Source organism: Triticum aestivum, chromosome 3A (assembly GCF_018294505.1).
Source record: "Triticum aestivum cultivar Chinese Spring chromosome 3A, IWGSC CS RefSeq v2.1, whole genome shotgun sequence".
Taxonomy (NCBI): domain Eukaryota; kingdom Viridiplantae; phylum Streptophyta; class Magnoliopsida; order Poales; family Poaceae; genus Triticum; species Triticum aestivum.
Window position 1 is genome coordinate 168,399,662 of NC_057800.1, and position 21,740 is coordinate 168,421,401.

General features: G+C 47.0%; 2 protein-coding genes across 12 annotated transcripts; both read left to right on the top strand.

Annotated features, from left to right (window-relative positions):
• The first annotated feature begins 707 nt into the window (after positions 1–707).
• On the top strand, positions 708–8,844 carry LOC123060833 (KH domain-containing protein HEN4). Of its 11 annotated transcripts, none has more exons than XR_006428182.1 (10): positions 708–880; positions 1,453–2,244; positions 2,364–2,867; positions 3,519–3,770; positions 3,958–4,215; positions 4,681–4,751; positions 4,844–4,952; positions 5,039–5,200; positions 7,042–7,159; positions 8,132–8,844. XR_006428182.1 is itself a non-coding variant. In XM_044483690.1 (9 exons), the coding sequence occupies exons 2-8, from the start codon at positions 1,465–1,467 to the stop codon at positions 5,180–5,182; spliced, it is 2,118 nt and encodes a 705-aa protein (XP_044339625.1). In that variant the 5' UTR covers positions 708–880; positions 1,453–1,464; the 3' UTR covers positions 5,183–5,200; positions 7,042–8,844. The 11 variants fall into 11 exon arrangements, 6 of the variants coding, with proteins under 6 accessions (XP_044339625.1, XP_044339626.1, XP_044339623.1 ...); XR_006428185.1 differs by having other exon boundaries at positions 8,527–8,844; XR_006428183.1 differs by having other exon boundaries at positions 7,047–7,159.
• Positions 8,845–10,820: 1,976 nt separating this feature from the next.
• LOC123060836 (glutaredoxin domain-containing cysteine-rich protein CG12206) lies at positions 10,821–12,516 on the top strand. The gene has a single exon (XM_044483692.1). It carries the CDS (start codon positions 11,023–11,025, stop codon positions 12,238–12,240), a length of 1,218 nt encoding a protein of 405 aa, XP_044339627.1. The 5' UTR covers positions 10,821–11,022; the 3' UTR covers positions 12,241–12,516.
• The last annotated feature ends 9,224 nt before the right edge of the window (positions 12,517–21,740 follow it).

Genomic DNA, 21,740 nt, shown 5'->3' on the forward strand with positions numbered 1-21,740 from the left:
TTCTCAATCCATCCTTGGATCTTGCTCCATAATCCATCATTAAATTATTTAAAAGCCCCATTCCTCGATGACTCAATATCAGAAGGCATGTCTAAGTACTTTTCATTCAAAGTTTCATTGGGGATGTCTATCACTCCTTTTATCTCATGACGAATGGAATCTGGAACACTCTTGCTGAAAAAGATATATGATTTTCCAAAATTTATTCACTGCCCAGAAGCTTCAATAAGTATATAACACTTGGTTCACCTCATTAGCCCCCATATCATTTGCCTTGAAGAACAACATATTGTCATCTGCAAAAAGTAAATGGTTCACCGATGGCGCTGAAGGTGCCACTTGCAGTCCACTTAAGTTAGATGACTCACTTTTTGATTTTAATAGGCACGACAGGCCCTCTGCCGCTAACAAAAGCAAGTATGGAGAAAGCAGATCCCCTTGCCGAATTCCATGAGATGGCTTAAACTCCTTCTTGCTCCCATGGGAAATGTTTTTTTAGGCAACCAATGGGAAGTACTTTTTTTTAAGTGAACCCGTGGGAAGTACTCCCTTCGTCCTATAATATAAAAACGTTTTTCAAGTTAACATAGCTTGAAAAACGTTCTTATATTATGAGACTGAGGGAGTGCTTGAAGAAGTGGGAAGTACTTAGCTTGAAGAATTGGAGAGGGCCGGTATGAAGTGAACGTTTCGGCCCACTCAGACCTTCAAGTTACGAGCTTCGGCTTCTGCCGAGGCCCAACAAAAGGGATCTGAAAAAAGGGTCCAGAAGCAGAGCTTCCTCTTCGCCCTCCCCTCCCGACGGCGTCGCCGAAACCCTCTCCGCCGAACAGCCCCGCTGCTCCAGCCCTTCTTCCGCCGAAGCACGGGAGCCTCGAAGGTATTCTTCTCTCGTAGTACTGCTCCCCACCTCCTCCGCTCTACAGTATCTCCGTGGAGCGGAGATCCATCCGCACCTGTATTGATTTCCTCTGTTGGCAACGAACCCTAACATGCTTATATTGCCCGGGAAGTTTTTTCTTTTGCATGCTCTCTGTTTGCTACTTGGCGGAGCACCGACAGCAGTTTATTTTTCCAACCGTAGCCCGATGGACTTCACTAGGTCCGTCCCTGGATGTAGGTCTAGGAACTAGGGCCTGTTATGTATTGGTAGCAAGCACTAGTGTGGTTTCCTCTTAGTAATCCTGGCATTAGAAGTAGCACGTTTGATCTGCCTCTGTTGATATGGATGTGCCATGCCCTCCTATTTGTTGCACATTTAACCATATTTGTCATGTGATGCTGTTTTTTTATGGTTACTTGAGTGCTGTAAATCTGTATGTTAAATTATCATCTTGTTGTGACAATTGGGCCGCTGATATTTGGTACTAGATAATGGTCATATTTATTCGTCTGTTATTGGCACAGTAGCTAATTTCTTATTTTCTTTGGTGCTCTCCGCTTGCCTGTCAGGCAGTATACGACATGGCTTCGCATGCGTACCCTTCCAAGAGACCATTCCAGAAGAAGTATTCAGAACACAATGGTCGGGCCAAGTGGCAAAAGACAAAACATGCTCCTTCGCAGCAGCCTCAGCTGACAATACAGCCTGGAGTTCCTCTTATCCGCATTCTTTGCCCTACTGAGAAATGTGGGAATGTTATTGGTAAAGGTGGTAGCATCATTGCAAAGATAAGGCAAGAAAACGGAGTGAAAATCCGGGTTGATGAAGCAGTCCCTGGTTGTGATGAGAGAGTTATTGTCATAACTACCGTTGAGAAGGACAAAGAAGCTATCCACGAGCAAGGTAAAGAGAATGATGGTGGTACTGCTGTTTCTGCTGATGGCGAGCATGAGAAGGAGAAAGACCACAGTAAGGAAGAAAAGGATGATTCAGATAATGCCCACGGCAAGGAAGAACAAGATGATGCAGAGAGAGATGACAGCAAGGAAGAAAATGATGATTCTTCTGTTGCAAAAACTACAAAGTTGGAGCCAGAGAGGGTAATACCATCAGCAATGAACGCCGTTTTGCATGTCTTTGATAGGATTTTTATAACTGAAAGTGAAAATGGAACTGAAGATGCATCAGGCCAGAAAACTCCTGTTTCTTTCAGATTGTTGGTGCTAGATAGCCAAGTAGGTTCGCTTTTGGGAATTCGAGGTAGTGTGATTAAGCAAATGTCCGCTGATAGTGGCTGTGAAATCCGAGTTTCAAAGGAGAATCTTCCTTTATGTGCTTTACTCAAAGATGAACTTTGTCAGGTAGATTTTCTCAGTACTGAATTTAGTTTTCTTGTTCCTTGCAATAATCTTTTGTAGTGTAAAGACTTTGCTTTTGGAAGATTATAGTTCTGGCATTTCTTGATATATCATTTCTGCAGATTAATGGAGAGCTTGACTCAGTTAAGAAAGGTCTGAATGCAGTGGCTCAAGTGCTCTTTACTCACCCCCCTAGGGAAAGTGATGTAGTTCCTGTTGTTCATCCTTCTGGTTCATCATCACGCACCTTCGATCGCTCAGATGGTCTTCCTCCAGGAATGCCACCTAACTTTCATCTCCCTTTTCAAGGGCCATCCCATGCCAGGGGACCTTTTGATACCATTGACCAAAGGCCAAATGTTGCACCTTTCTCAACTTTTCCTGACCAACGCTCAAACATTCCTCCCTGTTCTGCTTTTCCTGATGCTCTCATGCATGGCAACGCTTCAGTTCCCCCAGAACCTCTCACCTTCAGGCTATTATGTTCAAGTGACAAGGTCGGAAGTATTATAGGGAAGGGTGGAAACAGTATCAAGACTATTCAGAAAGATACAGGTTGTGAAATAAATATTCTTGAGACTATTCCAAAGTCAGATGATCACATCATAATCATCTCTGGACCTGCGGTAACAACCTTACTTTTCTCTTGACAGTGCAGTTTCATTCGTTAAATAAACCCAGTAACTATTCATTACCCCTTTAGCCTATTCTGTGACTTGTTTTTTGGCCGTGAAGGCATTTAAGGATTAAAATGAATAGATAATGTTTTTATTTCATTCTCCAGCGTTTCTAGATAATTGGATTCTTTGAATGTGTTATTCGCAATTTTCATATATTTTTTCATGCTTTGTCCTCAAGGCTACCATTTGGTAGCACGACACACTTGTATGCAGTACCATTTCTTGGGAGTACAGGCAGCAACCAGAAATGTGGTTGCCAGGGAGCCTGTCATAACTGGTGGTAATATTGTAGTAGGTAATCTGGTAAATTGTTGTTTTAGTGGACATTGTAAATCCATTAGAAGGTTGTATGGCACAAGAATTTTGGGGCACATTTCTGGTGTTTTGTACTTCTTTCCTCATACTCTGCCATAAATTTTTCAAATGTCCGTTTCTTATTTTGAGACATGCGGCATTCATTGTTAATAGCAAATCATAGCATTGGAGTTTGCTATGACATTTTTAGTATTTTTTGTTAGCATTCCATTCTGAATGGCAGTTATCCTCTACCTGGAAAGTAGTCTTTCTAATGTTTTAATTTTTCTTTGTGCTCTGTAGCATCCAGGTGATGGCATTTCCCCAGCACAGAATGCAATTTTGCATGTGCAGCGTAAAATTACGCCACCCACCTCTAACAAGGAGGGTCCTGCAATATCTAGGCTGATCGTTTCACCTAACCAAGTTGGCTGCCTCCTTGGCAAAGGTGGCAGTATCATAGCTGAAATGAGGAAGCTGTCAAAAGCCCATATAATAGTGTTGAGCAAAGACAAGATCCCAAGGGGTGTACAAGAAATTGATGAAGTTGTTCAGGTCTGCTTTTGTTGGATTGAACATATTCTATTTATCAATATTACAAACAATGCATTAAGATCTTTGCCTTGACGAATGCCAACTTCATCTGTTATTTTACATATTGGCTTTACCAGACTGGATATTTTGTACAACACTTTTAGTTCCATTTCCAGGTTAATTAACTGCAGAATTTCTACTCTTTTAGATAACCGGGGATTCTGAGGCTATTCAGGAAGCTCTGATGCAGATAACTGCTAGGCTACGTAACAATCTTTTCCGGGACAGAATGGCTTCAATGGGTCCCAGTATGCAGCCACCTTTTGGTTTGCTGGATCCTCAGTTTGGTGCATTTGCGGGAATCCATGAATCTACATCTCCTAGGATTTATCCTAATGCATCTCAGTTTCATAAAGATTTCATGGGACGACCATTGGATGAGATGTCTGCTCCTTGGACCACAAAGGTACGACCGATTTGTTCTCTTCCAATATTTTCTTGAGCATGCTATAAGAGGAACAGTAGTTTACAGCGTTCAGTTCTTTTGGTTTGTCAGTTGACAAAATTATGTTGGACATCCTAAGCAAAGCTCCTCTTTCTTTGGAAATATTTTAAGTCTGCTTATAATGATTGGCTTGGCTGGGGACCAGATTTGGTCACCAGTTAGCGTGGCATTGCATAAGATGGGCATGCAAGAGTTTTGATGCGAGACTTGCCTGATTTGTTGTGAATTAATCTATGAGTCATGGCACCAGAATTGCAGTCGCCATCTAATTAACAAAGTCAATAGTGATCAAATATATATCACATGCTGCATTGGATTGTAGATTATTAATCAGGCAAATGGCTTTAATAGGCCATAAGTTCATAACGTTTTTGCTTATAGCCCTATACCATCGTGATCCTACTCTCAACTTTGTTGGGCATGCAGGATGTTGGTGATCCGATGTCAGTATCTGGCATTCCTGGAATGGCACACAGAGGAATGGGTGGATTTTCAGGGTTTGTTTCTTGTCTTGTGTTTTAAATTTCCTTCCCTTTTGATTAGCAACATCAGAAAACATCATGTATGTACTGATAAAATTTAATTGCAGACCTGTTCATTCATCTAGGCCAATCATAACTGGAAATATCATGGTTCCAAGATTAGTTATACCTGCTCTATGTGGGCATGATGGAGGTTGTTTGAATATGATACGTGAGGTTTGTGTCCGAATGTTGTGTCATGTGGCATATCTGGTTAACTAATGTGTATGACTGACATATGACATAATTAATCCTATATGCAGTTTTCAGGAGCTAAGATAACAATCGAGGAACCGCTGGCTGATTCCATGGATACACCTGTTATGATATCTGGCACACCGGATCAGATGCATGCAGCCCGAAGTCTTGTTCAAGCATTTGTTCTAAGTGAACCACCTGCCCCATGAGATTTCAAATCTCTGAAGGTGATGCATCCCCTTCTAATATTTTGATCCTTCTGGGGAGATCATACGCCCAGGTGATGCTGTTTGCGTGCTGGGCAATGAAGCTAGTAACCTTATGTGTGTTTGAATTTTTCATCACTCTGTCTGCAGAGTTGCATGCGTGAATGGATAATTATGCTGAACAAAGACTAAAATTCCAGTGGTGGAACTTCTCTAGGTTCCTTTTATAATCTCCCAAAGTTGTGGCACCAGATATGGAAAGCATTATAGCTGCCTGAATCTATCACTTTATGCAAGCCGTAGCTTGGGGTTGGAAAGTTTCTAACCTTTTTGTGTGAGAACCCTATCATACGATGTTGTGAACTTCTATAAAGGGAAATAACCTATTAGTTATCATTATGAATTTTTGTCTGACATCTGCATTATTAAGTACTGACATGACCACTATTCGCCGGACCAATACCCTAATATCTAGTATCAAATACTGGTAATAGTACCTACACATATCTCAAATCGTTTCCTAGTGTCCTGTATTAATTACTTTTAGCAAATTCAGGCAGAACAACTATCCCAGAGGCCTTTGCAGTGACATATTTATAGTAGACTATCATAAGCTATAGCAGCAAGAGCTTAATATATTGCACCTGTTGGACCAAAGGGCAGTCGAGTAGTTGCTGGTAGCATTTTTTGTTGTTGCTATAACATACTGCGTACAACACTGCTCTAGTGATGGCGAACCTTGCTTGGTTTAATATGAGCAAGTCAATCATTTAAATCTTAGGAATGCATGTCTTGCTGGTTATATGCTGTATTTTCTATATTATTTGAGGACATTCATTTTTATGTATATGAGTATATCTGCAAATTTTGTTATGTACCGCGACGTAGGATATTACTAGTTCACATAGTTACCTGCATTACAAACATTATTGGTCTCATTTGCTTTAAATAAATAGTATTATTTATATTTTTGAGTCACCTTCCCTTAATGCTGTATGTTTTTACCATGCACATGCTATTTTATAATCTTTATACATGATTTTCTACTTACTGAATGGCGCATCCAATGCTTCAAACTTCTGTTGCTACTATATCTAAAACCTTATGGACACTCGGACAGTTAGGTGAGTTTTATTTCCGACCCTTCCCCGGACCCTGCGCAAGCGGGAGCTACATGCACCGGGCTGCCCTTTATGTAAGCTGTTCGGTGACAAAACCTCCTATTTTCGTAGCTTTAGCTGGTAAATCCAACATGGTATTGAATTAACTGAACCTGAATTTCACAAATGTGATAAAGGCAAATTTGTATTGCATTAGTGCGTTAGCACTCCCAAGCAAATTTGTACAAGAGGGACATAGAGGGTGATTGGTGGGCTGGCTCATCCATTCACTTGCATAGCTCATGCAGCATGTTTTTCAATCCCCTTAATTGGTTGGTCAGCTTGCACTTGGTAGCCGGGCCTGACAGATGCAAAAAGCATTGGTGCTGGCTCCCATGAACGGAGAAAATGAGCCTGCTCCCATGTCTAGACTCGAATTGACCTCGGTTAAGTGATTTTGAGATGCATCATTCATGAAGCCAACCAAATAACCACCCATAATTTTTCACCCCTTGGCGTGTTTTTTTGTTGAATCAGCGTATCCTAGCCTATGCCCCCCTGAGGCAGGCTCAGGGAATTCACCTATCTCTTCCCTGGGGTAACCAGTCACCCACATAGTATTTTGAGTATATGAAAAGGACCATTTTTATTATATTTTGGTTGTAGTTTCTTTCATTCTTTTGCTTCGCGCCTACTTTGCTCGTGTTGCTTTTGATGATACAAAAATGACATTTGGTTGCTTGATGAATCTTATGTTTTAAGGTCAGCAGTTTTGGTGAGTTGTCAACTGGGGTAGTTCCTTGTAGGCAGACAGTTGGTTATCATCTCTGCTTGGTTATCCTTTGCTGCTATGTTAGCATTGGAGGCTGCATCCTAGAAGGTATGAATGTTGTAGTTTTGTCTGATTGATTGACTTGTTTTCTCTAGATGTATTTTTTATCAACGAGGCTCCCAACCTTTTTTTTAGGTTTTTGTATTAATTGGAGTTTCAAATACTCAGCCTATTGCTTGTTGATGTTCCACTAACCTGCTTTACTTAAATGGGATTGACCATTGGAAATAAATAGCCTTAGTGAATAAGAATACCTACTAAATACTGTTAGATGCTACACGATTGGCTTAATGTATTATCATTCTGAATGCCTTGGTTTGGACGGATGGGTTGGCTACAGTTATGACTGATGGCTCTTAGTTTAGTTTGATATTGGTAAAGATGGAAAATTAGGAGGATTTTAACATTGGTAAAGATGGAAAATTAGGAGGATTTTAACAGTGATTCACTAAAGTAGTCTGTTGATCTTGTGGTGCGATGCATGAGCTGGGTGTTCGTCTAGTACTTGTGTGTCCTGCTTAGCGACCACTAAACAGGGTCGAATCCGAATCTTGTTGGTTTTCGCTTTCAGCCCCCAAAACCGGGCGGTATATGGTTTACGATATTAAGAAGAATTAAGCCGCCTTGGGTTACGAACCTGGGAATATCCATTGCTGCTACCGGATTTGCAGTCATTAATATATGTGCTAAGATGTTTATGATGGCATAGCCACTTTTTTTTTTACATATGTGCGGCTTTCCAAAATAAATGAAATATAGCTGTTGAGTTTTAGGATCATGCCATATATGTTTTCATGCGGATGGTCCTGAAGACGGAACATGCAACACCTCGAAATATTTGTGCTTGCAACCTTGTAACAATAAGCTGTACCTAGAAGTGTCTATCTTAACATTTGAATATGTAATGCCTTGTAAAAAAAGGAGAAAAAACTAAAAAATGACATTTTTTCCCATGTCATGCGCTTTTGATTTTTAATGATCCAGTTTCCAGCTGGTAAATGACAACCGTGTTTCAACCAGGAAAACAATTAAGTGGTGTGAAATACATAACTTGAACGGATGAGATTCGACTGGAGATGAAAGCGACTGTCCTGGAATCACTTTCATTTTTCTATTGGACTACGTGGACAGCTAACAACCAGTGTGAGACGATTGTGGCCCACAAGGCCACAAGCACCAAGCTCGATTAACGTTGCACATTGTTTTATTCCTGTTATTTTTCTAGATGGTATTACTTACTCTTGGTACACTAAAGAACTGGACGTTTGGATAAAAAAAAGGATAGTTACGAGTACAAATTGGCTACACGGAAGCGCTGTCAGCACGTCCGTACGGATGTGAACTCCTGGTTTATGAGCCGTTCATTTACTGGATCGGACGGCTGCTACTCATTCGTTTGTGTATACTTGTTCTAGAGGGTTAAGCAGCACTCCACAAGATACGAGCAATGTAGGCCGACGCAGCATGAAGCCTCGCTTCCGGTGCATACATGAGCACAAACACATTCAGACAGGCGATGGACATAGAAAAATTACTACGATATTGTATGAAGCTTCTATTTTGTGGCTCATATGTACAACTTCCATCCAATGGTGGTCAATTGTTTCTCGCTCACACAAGGGGTGGCAAATCTAATCCCTTTCGGCTCTATTTTGTAGCCCATATTGTATGAAGCTTCTGTTTTGTGACTCATATGTACAAATTCACTCTAATAGTGGTCAATCGTCTTCTCCTTCTCTCACACAAGCTGCGGCAGATCTAAATCCCTTTTGGCCCCATCGGCCAGCCCATGGGCTCTTCTCCCCTCTGCTTGTTTGGTTGTGTGGAGAGGAGGAATCCCAGCTTCTTCGCTATGGCTAGTAGTTTAAGTTAGGTTTTTTCTTGCAGTGGTGTTCAGATGAAAGGCAGTGTCTCACCTTCGAGTTGGTCTTTTGGGTTTTGATCCTTCTTGAGTTTGTTCATGGACGAATTCGACGGTGCTCCAGTGTAGATTAATGTCATCTCAAGAAGCGAGCAAACCTTGTTTTAGTATGGAAGTGGTCGTGCTAAGGCCCGATCGGACCAATGCACCAGAATAATTGTCGTCAATCAAGAAAATTTAGATTGGAAGGATCAAATATGTAGACACATAACTGAAGTAAAACAAAGATTGGATCAGTGCACCAGAATAACTGTCGTCAATCAAGAAAATTTAGATCGAAAGGATCAAATATGTAGACACATAACCGAAGAAAAACAAAGATTGGTTCTAAACAGATCCATCAAACACCAGCATGATCGAATCCCACGAGATGATGGAGACACATCGTCACACACCCTCTAACGCCGCTAGAATGCACCACCGAGGAGGAGGGGGGATTGGACATAGAGACATTATCCCTAGTAGGGGGCATCGGCGCCGCCACAAGCCCCAACCGGGACGATGAACCAAACAAGGACAAGAGCATGGTCCCTCTCGCCTAAGAGGAGCGGGACCTCTCCACCTCCATGACCCAAAGAGGATCGAAAGTGAGGCGGACCGACACCGATGGGAAGAGGGAAAACCCTAGTCGCATGGGAGTCGCTTCTTGGGGAGGAGGAAAACTAAGGATATGACTAATGCATGAAGACTTCCCGGCTGTCATCGACAAGGTTAGCCTGGCTTCGGACCTTTGGTAGGGAAGTAACGACCACGGTGGATCAACGCATTGTTGTTATACTGGTAGCAAATTCACCAAGGATAGATCCACCTGAGACACACCTCCACACGCTCACCAACGATGCTAGACGCACCACCGAAACGGGGGCTAGGCGGAGAGACCTTTATTCCATCTTCAGGGAGCCCCCGCCGTCTCGCCTTCCTGAGCAGGACACAAACCCTAACATATCTCAAAGGAACGACTCACAACGGAGTCCTCCAACTGGCCCTTGTTAGGATCCACCGCGCCCCATGGCCCTAGGGCCACCGGAGACAAGGTGGACCTGCGACAGAGCTGGCGAGAGGCAGAAACCCTGGCTTTTTTTGGAGGAGGAGGAGGTGGCTGCGTGGAATCTTTGCTCGGATCTGGTTGTTGTTCGTTTATGTTCGTGCGTCTTCGGGTCGGATCCTTTCGATCTACGTTATTCTTCATCGGCGGCGGTTGCTGTTATGGTGCGCTAGTTCTATGGGGCCTTAGCACGACAACTTCCCGACTGTCTACTACAACAAGTTGTGCCCGACTCCGCCGAGGGAGGGGCGATGACGGCGGCGTGCCTTCGGCTCGCTTCAGTGCTTGTAGTCGTTGCTAGGTGGTTTACGGATCTGGATGTAATTTTTATTATTCCTGGTGTTCTTTGTACTGTCTTGATTGAAGATGAATAGATCGAAAGTTTTCTCGCAATTTTTTTATCGCATCATTTTTTTTGGCAGTAACTAGCACATCAATTCAGCTGGTTAAAAATGTAGTTGCATAACAAAAAATAAAGTTATGCCCCATAAAATAAAAACCCAATCTATACAATGTGTGTAACCATGTGGATTTTGGTTAGGTGAGAAGTACTAACTCGTATTGATCATCAACAAAAAAAATCCGAATTTCCAGTCGACTGAGATGTAGAGCCTACTGTAGCTTGGTGTGTACTAGTAGTATATCAGTATTGGTTTAAGCACTCTCGGCCACTGGTTTTTCGAAGACAAAGAGACAAGGAAACAGGAAATGCAATTCCATGGCGCAGAGCGGCGGGAAGAAATTTGGGAGCAGCTCTGATGTTAACCGGGCCGCGAGTCCATCCGTGCGCACCATCTTATCACCACCCAAGCAGCCCACTCCCTCCACAGCTTCCATCGCATCCTCTCCTCCGAACTCGCCTTCCCTCCACAGCCACAAAAGCCGTTCCTGGAGCTCGCCAGCCAAGTCTCTCACCTCGCCTAGCTCCAAGGCACCAGGCGCACCATGGGTTGCTCGGGCTCCAAGGAAGTGGCGGTGGCCGAGGTCGCCTACCGCCCTCCGGCCACCAGCGTCTCCCTGTTCGACATCAGCGCCGTCGAGGAGCCGTGGCTCATCGCCAAGCAGAACGCCGCCGCCGCCAACGGCGACGTCGAGGCAGACCAGAGTGATGACGAATACGAAGACGACGATGAAGAGGAAGAGGAGGAGGAAGAGCAGGACGCCAAGAAGCCCACCGCCGGCGTGGCGCTCCCTATCCTCGACAAGCTCGACGGCTACGAGCTCGCGCCGGCGTCGTGGTCCGAGGTGAGCAAGGCCCTTGAAGTCATCAAGCCTACGCTCGACTCCAAGCAAACGGCGGAACCCAAGCCTGCCCCCAAGAAGAAAAAGAAGAAGAAGAAGCAGCCAGCTGAGGTACAGGCCCAGCCGGCGGCGCCGCCGCCAACGCAGAAGGAGCAGACGTCCCAGACGCCGTCTGTTGGCGGCACGGTCGAAGCTGCCAAGAAGGACCCGCCGCCAGTGAGGCCGTACGCGCATGTCGCTGAGGATTCTGACACGAAGAAGCCCCCGCCGCCGGAGCTCACAGGGCGGCGCGTCGTGAAAGAAAACCCCTTCCTGCTGCGGGACCGCGAGGCCAAGAACGCGGACGGGACCGCCGCCGCGCCCAAGTGGCGCCGGAGGGACCCGTTTGAGGGGTATCCGGAGCGACGCCCCCCGGGCGCGAGCGGCGGCGGGGTGGTGCTGTACACGACGACGCTCCGCGGCGTGCGGCGCACGTTCGAGGACTGCGAGCGCGCGCGAGCGGCGGTCGAGACGTGCGCGGAGGCGGCGGGCCTGACCGTGGACGAGCGCGACGTGGCGCTGCATGGGGAGTACCTGCGCGAGCTCCGGGAGCTGCTGGCGGCCGACGAGGAGCAGGGCGCCGGCGTCTCGCCGCCGCCGAGGCTGTTCCTGATGGGGCGGTACCTGGGCGGCGCGGAGGCGTGCGCGGAGCTGGTGGAGAGTGGGAAGCTGGCGGAGATGCTGCGCTGGGCCAGGGCGCGCGGGGAGGCGTGCGCGGCCAAGGACGGCCGCGGCTGCGAGGGGTGCGGCGGGGCGCGGTTCGTGCCGTGCCTGGAGTGCGGCGGCGGGTGCAAGGTGGTGGTCGGCGGCACCGGCGGCGTGGTCGAGAGGTGCGGCAGGTGCAACGAGAACGGCTTGATGATGTGCCCCATCTGCCACTGACGGAGCTCCAAACTTTCATCCATGCGTCTGTGCATACGTACACAAGGCAAGCATGTCGTTGCCTGCCGCGATCGTGCTTAAATCAAAGCATGTTCTCTGTAGTATATGGAATACGGTAAGTACAGTTTAAGAAGAACAGGGTATGGCGTGTTGAACCGAAAAGGAAAACTTGGGCGTGTGTTGTGCAGCTTTGGCAATCTGGCTAATTGATGGAGTAATCTCTTGTAAATCTGGTTGTCGGCCAAAGAGAAGAAAATGAGTATGGCTTCGGTTGTAGTTATCCTTGTCAATGATGGTGGTAGCAGTAGAGATTTGTTGGTTTGCTAGAGCTGCTGGGCTGCATGCCTCGAGAGGCATGAGGGAGTAGAAGCCGCGAGGCAGCTTGTGAACCAGCTCGGCAAGCACAGCTCGCGGAGATGATGAAGTGTCATGTCGTGATTCAAATTCAGTATAAAGATAAGGCTAACTTCTGATGAAGCGAGACCCGTCGTCGGCGGACGGGGCGTCGACCCGTTGGCTGGGCAGCTGAGGTTGCTGCCAGCCCATCCGAATTCGAGTTTCGGCACGGACGCGTGGTGCCCATGAAGTTTCTCCTATAAAGAAAAGTCAATAAGGGTTAGGCCTTGGGTTGATCTCATTTTTTTAAGACCCGTCGTCGGTAGGTTTTGACCGAAGCGGAGCGAAGCGAAGTTAGGATATGGGCCCTTGCAAAAAGGAAAATGTTTGGGTACGGCACACCGTTCGAAACTTCGGCCGGTCTCGCGAGCTCGCTCGATCCCAAATTCCCAATTAATCTGATCTGGCGGTCTCGTTTTTCCCGCACACGCCCCCTTATCCTCTCTTCCGCCCCGCTCTTGGCCTCCCGCAGCGAGCGTGCGTCTACTGCACAGCCGGCCGGCGAGGGGACCTCCAGCACCATCCCGGCTCTCCCCCGACGACCACATCACATCAGGGTGCGAGCTCTCTCTCGAAAAAAGTTGCAGCTCCCGCGCGCAGCAGATGCAGCTCAGCTCTCTCTTGAAAAAAACTACAACGCTCGTGCCAGCAGATGCAGCTTCCCTGTCGCCTCCGCTTGCAGCTCAGCTCCCTCATCGACATTGGTCGGCCGTTCACCATGGTCACCTCCTCCGTCCATCACCTACCGAACCTTTCCAGCACTGCGCAACACTGGTTGCAGCTTTGACCTCTGCGGTTGAAGCAAAAGAAAAGATAAACGTCATGGTTGTCCTCGAGGAAGAAAGCCGGTTCCAGCAAATTTCATGGCTGTTTTGTAGCACCACTAATGTTCGGTTCCAGCAAATCCCGTGGCTGGTTGTAGCACCACCAATGCCCCATTCCAGCAAAAACTGGCATATGTTTTTTTGCTACATCAGGGGTCCAAATATGCTATAACCGGCGATCCAAAATGCTACAACTGGCATATTTTTTTTCAAAACGGAGGCAAAAAATTTGCCTCATCTATTAAAGTAGAGGAGAATAGAGTTTTGTAGAGTTACACAAGGCCGAAGTACGGCATGACAATTACTCGCACGATACAATTTTCTCTAATTGTTTAGCCCCTGCAGTAACCCATAGGTTGGCCTCATCTATAATAAGCTTGAGAAGGATTGGCGGTGGCGTCTCTTTGTAGCGGAAGACTCTAGCGTTCTTTCGTTCCAAATTGTGCAGGATACGTGCATGGTAAGGGAGGCCATGGCTCGACGATCCGGAATGCTTGAATTGGTGCCGAGAAAAGATCACAGTGCACCCACCGATCGCTTCAGCCGCGTGATTTCAAAGATAACATGTCTATAGATATTTTCTTTTTTATAACAATACCGGTAACTTTGTACATAAATTTTTTAGAAATTTTTGTAAAGGGAGCACTCTGCGCCGGTGCGCCGGCCGAAACTTTCGGCCGGTCGGATGTGCACCGCCCGATTAACATTAACACAGCCGTTCGATTGTCTCCTCTATCCAAACAGCTTCGTTCTAAAACGCGACTCTAATCCAGCGAGGCACGGCTCACCCGCGGCCGCCGTTCGAAGCACCTGGCGTCGGCGTCGCGGATCCTGGTTAGGCGCTCGAAGCTCCCCAGAGTTGCCTCGCCATCGACGCTCGCCACGCCGTCGGTCGCTGCCGCAGATGCTCGCATTTTTGAGTTGCTGGTTGCAGCCCTGCTGCACGACGGTAGCAGCTCTCCCACACTTCCTCCTCGACCTTTGCGGCCGTGGGTAGCCGTCGCCGGCCACGGCGCCGCTGCTCGTCGCTGACAGCTTCGCCGCTGGTGGTGCCCCCCAGTTGCAACGTTCATGGAGGCGGCAAAGTAACTCGCGAAAACCACTATATGTAGTTCCAGCAAAAAATTGCATCGGGTGTAGCTTATCCTGTCACTGGTTGTAGCTCGCCGTGCGCAAGTCGTAGCCTCGATCTTCTCTGGTTCCAGCAAAAAGAAGACGGTTGTAACAAATGGCGTTGCAGGTTCTAGCAGGTGGCCTCGTGGTTGTAGCATTCTCGACATTGCCGCCTCTGGTTTTGCGGCCGTCGCGCCATCGTGGTCACCACCGTAGTAGCAAAACATTATGCCGGTTCTAGCATCTAGCGATAGCGGTTGCAGCATGTGTGGGCACGTGGTTACCGTGGTCATCACTGTAGTAGCAAAACATTATACCGGTTCCAGCATCTAGCGTTAGTGGTTGCAGCATCTGTGGGCACATGGTCACCATGGTCACCACCGTAGTAGCAAAACATTATGCCAGTTCCAGCATCTAGCGATAGCGGTTGCAGCATCTGTGGGCACGTGGTCACCGTGGTCACCACCGTAGTAGCAAAACATTATGCCGGTTTCAGCATCTAGCGATAGCGGTTGCAGCATCTGTGGGCACGTGGTCACCACCGTAGTAGCAAAACAAATATGCCAGTTATCTTCTTAATTAATCGATGAGGCAAAACTTTTGCCTCCGTTTTGAAAAAAAACCTCTCGGCAAGGTTGCATGGGAAGCGGTTATTGGGCGTATATGTGCCGGAAATCAAATTCGGCTCTTGGGAGCATATGCTCCTCCCCATAACTTTTTTCCAAATGTCAAAAAATATGAAAAAAATAAATATGATCATTGTCACACCAAAACGCTACCCGCAAATTTTTAGGAGGAAAGCTTAAGTATTTTGACCTGTGCAAAAAAAAAAAACAAGTCGAACGACAAATGTTATCTCCAAATATTACACTTATTTTTGTTTTTTCACCGGTGAAGCACCGTCATCTCACCTCGCATGAAAATTGGCAAGCACACTTGTTACACTAACAAGAACATATACAAAAAGATTCAGAATTTTAAAATTTATTTATTATTTAATTTACTGTTCATTAGGGAGCATATACATCCAAGAGCCAAAACAGCACTCCCGTGTATGTGAACACGCATATGACATCAAAACATTGGCGCAATAAGTAGGCAATTACATATGAGATATTAAACCGGCATGGAAGCCGAGAAACTTATTCTGACCACATGTCCGTTCATGAGCAGGCCGGTTTTAAACGCAACGCCGGCCGAGCTCCTTCCGTCCGCCTTCTATTTAAACAAGGTCAGACGATCCCGGGCAAGAATCGCACCCCTCCGCCGCTCCCCCATCTCCTCCATCATTCTTTTGATGGCTTCCGAAGAGCAGTTCTCTGGCATATAAGCCGGCTGGGTGGCCGGCCGAGCCCGCCAAATACGAGCGAGGCAGCTCGTTGCTCCACCTCTCTCGCCTAGCCTGACGGAGCCAGTTGCCATCCAAGCCGGCGCGTGGTACAACACCTCGGCGCTCCAGGCCAGCTCGATGAGGAGTGGCGAGCCAGCGGGGAGCACGGCCGCACGGGCGTCGTCGCTGCCATCGACGACGCCGCGTCATACCGTGCCTCCCATGTCTGCGCCCACGCCTCCCGTGCCTGCGGTCGCGCCATGAAGGTAGAGACAGAAGCCGGGTGCACGGAAAGTGACGAGTCGGTGGCCAGCGCCTTCGTGTTCGCCATCATCATCGAGGAGAAGTAGAACACGGGAAGTGGCCGCCGCTTGGGTTCCATGAAGGCCACCGCCGAGGCGACGCCGGCGTACAGAACCGATGTCTTGTCCGGTTCTTCTCTTGCGAGGGCCTCTGTCGATCCCACATGGGCTTCACGGAAGCGTAGGCGCCACCTTCCCCTCCCGCTGAAGCATCAGCTGGGGTTCCACTCCGATGAGCGGTGGGGAAGCGAGCCATCATTTGTGCTAGAGTATATTCCTCCGGGGCTTCTGGCAGTCCCATGATCAGTCTGCCGGACATGAGGAAGACAAAAAGATCCGCGGGCGGCCATTTAGATGAGGTATTACTATACCTTGAGAGACGGACTAGCACCGCTTAGTTGATGTAAATGTAATGAAACCCGTCATGTTTATATGAAAATCCGGTATTTTTATATGAAATCCGGCCGTATTTGATCGAATTTTGTTAGGTTAGTTTGAGTTGTTGTGAAAATATATGCAGCTGACGTTGGATGACGTCCTCCCACATTCGTATTCTTCCTGTCAGCTCGTGTGCATTTCTGTTGCTCTGTCTTCTGCTCTTCTGAACCTTCCAGTCCACCAGCGTGACCTATTCTTAAGTGTTGACGTTAAAGCATCGGACACCATATTCCATCAGGGATGCTCTGCTGTATCCTCCGTCGCCTTGCATCAAGCAAACATGTTCTGCTTGCACTTCTTATCGTCAAGCAAACATCTGGAAATCAGGTGGTCGGGCAAAGACAAAACAATAATACTGGAGGAGCCAATGGTTACCGTTACCTTTGCTCTGTATTTTTTTTTGAGCCACAAAGTAATTTTCATTAAAAATTAAACTTACAATATGTACAACATAAAGAAAAAAGAAAATAAATGAAAAACTGCTATCAGTTAACAGGACTTTTGCTCTGAATAACAACACCATTCCTCAGGTGCCAAAAACCAGCGGCACAGCATCAGCAGGACATTGCTTCTGATCTCCGTACAGGGCGCCAACAGACTAAGAGCAGCCAGTCAGGGCCTGAACTTCTGAATGCCTCTTCAGGCAGTAATTCCCGAACTCCAGGGTACAACATGCAGTAGCATGGTGGGCATCTTCATACCCATTCCCACGTATGTCGCACCCCAGGGTACTTCTCTTCTTATTGTGATTTGTCGCCAGACAGTCAGTCGCAACACAAAACCCAATTATTTCCTAATGTTTTGTTGTCTCTTCTTATTCTCAGCATAAACATGATTGCCCTTAACAAAAATCATTTTGAGCATCAACATGCTTGCTCATAGAAAGCGCGAGAAATCGGTAGCATCATGCGCTGTTTCACCTCACCAACGGGAGGTGAAACAACAAGACCAACGACTGCACGGATCACAAGTTCCTTACAAACCTAGGAATCTGGTAACCAGTTAGGCATTTAGGCTAGGCTGCACACACTTCTCCGTGAAAATTTTGTCAAAATGACCACAGCGATAGATGCACACACTCACACAAGGATTCAACTCATTTTCTTCCTGTCTTGCAAACTGGCTGCACCGTGCTTCAGGAGGAAACACAGGAGCGAGCCGTAGTACAAACTAGCAAAGATGTTCTCCATAGCTCAAGACATAGTTTGAACTGAGAGCATACCTGGCATGACAGTGAACTATTATTTCCTTATGATGACCGCAGCCGATCGCCTGCACTGGCCTAATAAGAATACATCTTTTAGGTAAGTTATTATTGCCAAACAGTATTGTGCGCGGATGGAAATCGGGTGTGATAGTTTCTTGAATACAGTGAACACCAAATAATCCCTAATGCGCAAAGTAATAACCAGTAACTGCAGTTAAAAAGAACAACAGTAAGAAAGACACCACAAACACTTGGTTCATTTCTTATCTTTGCTATCAGCTCTACATAGGTGATCCTAGCTAATTGTCAAAGGAATAGTGCTAGTGTAGTATTAATTCCTTAAAATAGTTAGCAGCCAAAGTGAAATGATAATTCCAAATGATGCACCGAGAACCTGGAATTATAACAGAATATTCCAAGTGATGCAATGGATTAATGAAGAGTGAATTGCAGAACGTTTCTGAAAAGCTGGCTATAATTTAATCACTTGTTAATCACTAACAAGTGGATGATCGGCTGCAGCCAAAAAATAGGAACATGACACTTATGTATATCTGCTAAGTTCAAGAAAACAGAGACATGAGTCAGAGCAACAGGCAACATTTCAAAAACTGACCCGAATGACTTTTTTTTTTGAACGGTCACCGGGGGGGGAGAGCTTCCCCACCTGAATATATTACCACTCAAAGGAGATGTCGAGAATTACAACAGCAGTTCGGTTACAACATCAGCCAACCTGAATGACTTGTAACTTTAGTATTAACTTCACGGGAACCACTTCAGCCAAAAAGAGTATTCACACAGGTGTAAATTTCAGGCAACCATGAAACAATTAGAGCTTCTTGATTATAACCTATCTAGCCGGCTCATAGTGGACCTAATTCATACACACTGCGGCGGTCAAAGAAAAAAGAACATGAGGCTGGCAATTACAGAATCTAAAGGGGAGACAATCTGCGCCTGCGCCTGACCATGATAACCTTTCTTCTGCTTATCAGTATAAGTTTCATTTCTCCAGCTTATCTTAAGATCAAACATCAGGTGAAGCATTGATTCCTTAGAATGCTTAGCAGATAAAGTGAAATGATTAATATAATTCCAAAGGATGCAACGCAAAGGCAGAATTGTAACAGTATGTTTGAATACCTAACCAAATGCAATGGAATCATGAACAAGAATGGACTGCAAACCAGAGCATTTCATCAAAAACTTGCTTATAATTCAATCATTCAATTAAACTAATTCTCCTTGCACTTGTAAGAAAATCAGGTGCAACTTGCTAGGAGAAGTAGTTTAATTGAAAGATTGCATTGTAAGCAACCTGCTAAAACACAACATAGAAACAGTTAACGCACATATATTTGCAAACATTTAGTATTAACTATTAAGTACTAAGAACTAAAAAGAAAGTCCATTCTTCAGTTCAAGAAAATAGCACATGAGCCAGAACAATTGGCAAGCATTTTCAAATGCTGGCCCAGATGACTTGTAATTTTAGCATCAGCACTCACGGCAACCACTTCAGCCCAAAAGGATATTCAACGAAATACAACGCAAGAGTGTTAACAGTCAAAAATTCTTGGTCATACTAACCTGTTAACAATCAAAGTTTGACTTGGGACAAACCTAATATGCGAAGTAAAAAGGAACGGAGGGAGTATATAAAAAAGATACAAACCATCTCATAGTGGACCCAATTCATACGCATTGCGCCGGTCATAGAAAAAAATATCATGGCTCTGCACATCAGTACAAGTTTCTTTCTCAAGCATATTTTAAGATCCAACACCATATGATGCATTGCTTCCTCACAACGGTTAGCACCTAAAGTGAAATATTTTTTTTTTCAAATAATGCAACAAAAAGACAAAATTACAGCAATAACAGAACATTTCATTTGACTACTGCGCCAACTTTTGTGAAAATCAGGTACAACTTGCAAGCCAAGAAGGAGGATAATCTACCTCATTTCACCTTTGGCAAAAAACAAACACAAAAACAGGAATCAAAGGTACATTTGTTAAATAATTAGTATTAAAAAGATAACTAGGTAATCTCCAGAAAAGTAACATTAATTAAAAGACAAGTCAATTATTCGGTTCAGTAAATAGAGACAAGAGACACCTAGATTGCTAACTATTGAATACTACTAAGATCATTATATAAACAGGGAAAATAAGTCCACTCTTCAGTCCAAGGAAACAGAGACATTAGTCAGAATATAGGCAAACATTTCAAACGATGATCCAAATGGCTTGTACTTTTAGCATGAACACTCACAGCAGCCACTTCCGCCCAAAATGATATTCAATGAAATATAACACAGCCATGAAATAATCTGGTAGAATCAAGTACTCTACCAGGTCTAGGCCGTAGGTGGTAAGGGAAGGATGGAGGAGGGCATGGCGAGGAACGGGCGCGCCGGCGGCAGGGCGCCGTCGCGAGCTAGGAGAAGGGCGGCGGCGGTTAGGGCTGTTGGCGGCTAGGGTTTCCGGCTCCTCAGGGAGCCGGGCAATAGGAGATAATATTCTTCTTATTGCTTGATTCCGAAAGAGTCTTACAGCCTATATTTATAACCTAGATAACTTGCATAATAATTAATCTAAGATAACTTGTGGGCCAAGCCCCTAACTACTGCCCGGTGGGCCTCTTCCGATATAACTAGGCCGGCCATAACACTTCTCCCCGCCTGCACAAACAGCTCGTCCTCGAGCTGTAGGGTGGGGAAGCGCTTGCTGAACTCCTCGAGGTAATCAACCAGCGTCAAACACCTTCTCGACATCTGGGACGGCCAGGTCGGCGGCGATGGCGTCCTCCGGAATGTAGTCTGCAACCTCCAGGTAGAAGAGTCGCGGGCAGGCGTGGCCGGGCTTGTAGGGATCGTCGCAGTTGAAGCACAACCCTTGGCGGCGACGCTCGAGTATCTCGGCAGAGGTGAGCCGGCGGAACGGGCGCGCCGCGGTCGCGGCGAGGGGTGCCGCGGAAGCCTGCGCAGACCGACCCGGTGCGGAATCCGGCGAAGGTAGTGAGCCAGCGGCCCGGAACGGCGAGTCCTGCTGAATGGCCACCGCGCGGCGCTCGAACGCGCGGGCGTAGTACATGGCCGTCTGGAGATCGGGGGGATCCCGGAGCTCGACGTCCACGCGAATATGGTCCGGCAGACCGCCCACAAATAACTCGGCGCGCTGAGTCGCGGAGACGCCCGGCGCGTGGCATGCCAGGGCCTGAAAGCGGTCGGCGTAGTCCTGCACCGTGGATGTGAAGGGTAAGCGGCCGAGGGCCGCCAGTCAGCTTCCACAGATAGGAGGCCCGAACCGGAGGAGACAGAGCTCCCGAAAGCGCTCCCATGGTGGCATGCCGCCCTCGTCCTGCTCGAGGGCATAGTACCAGGTCTGCGCCGCGCCTCGAAGATGATAGGACGCGAGCCAGGTACGATCCGAAGCGAGCGTCCGCTGCCCTCGAAAGAACTGCTCGCACTGGTTGAGCCAGTTGAGGGGGTCCTCCGTGCCCTCGTAAGTGGCGAAGTCCAGTTTGGCGAAGCGAGGGGGTGTCGGCCTGCCGTGCCCGGGGGCGGCTGCAGTCGCCAGCAGCGCGTATGCCGGTTCGGGGATTTCTGGGGCGTAGTTCGCCGAGCTGGAAGGATGATCAAACCGCAGAGAGGGCGTCGGGTGTTCCGGCGCCGTGGAGTACACCGGGCCCGGAGACGATCCGGTCGCCCACGCGGGAATCGGCGATGGTGACAGCGGAAATTGCACCTGGTGCAGGGGTCGACCCGTGGCCCGAGACGCGGGTGGTGGTGCTGACGATGGCGGTGGCGCCGGGTGGAGCTGCTGCACCGGCGCCTGCGTCGGGGGGGGGGGGGGGCGGTGGCGCCGGAAGAAACTGCTGGG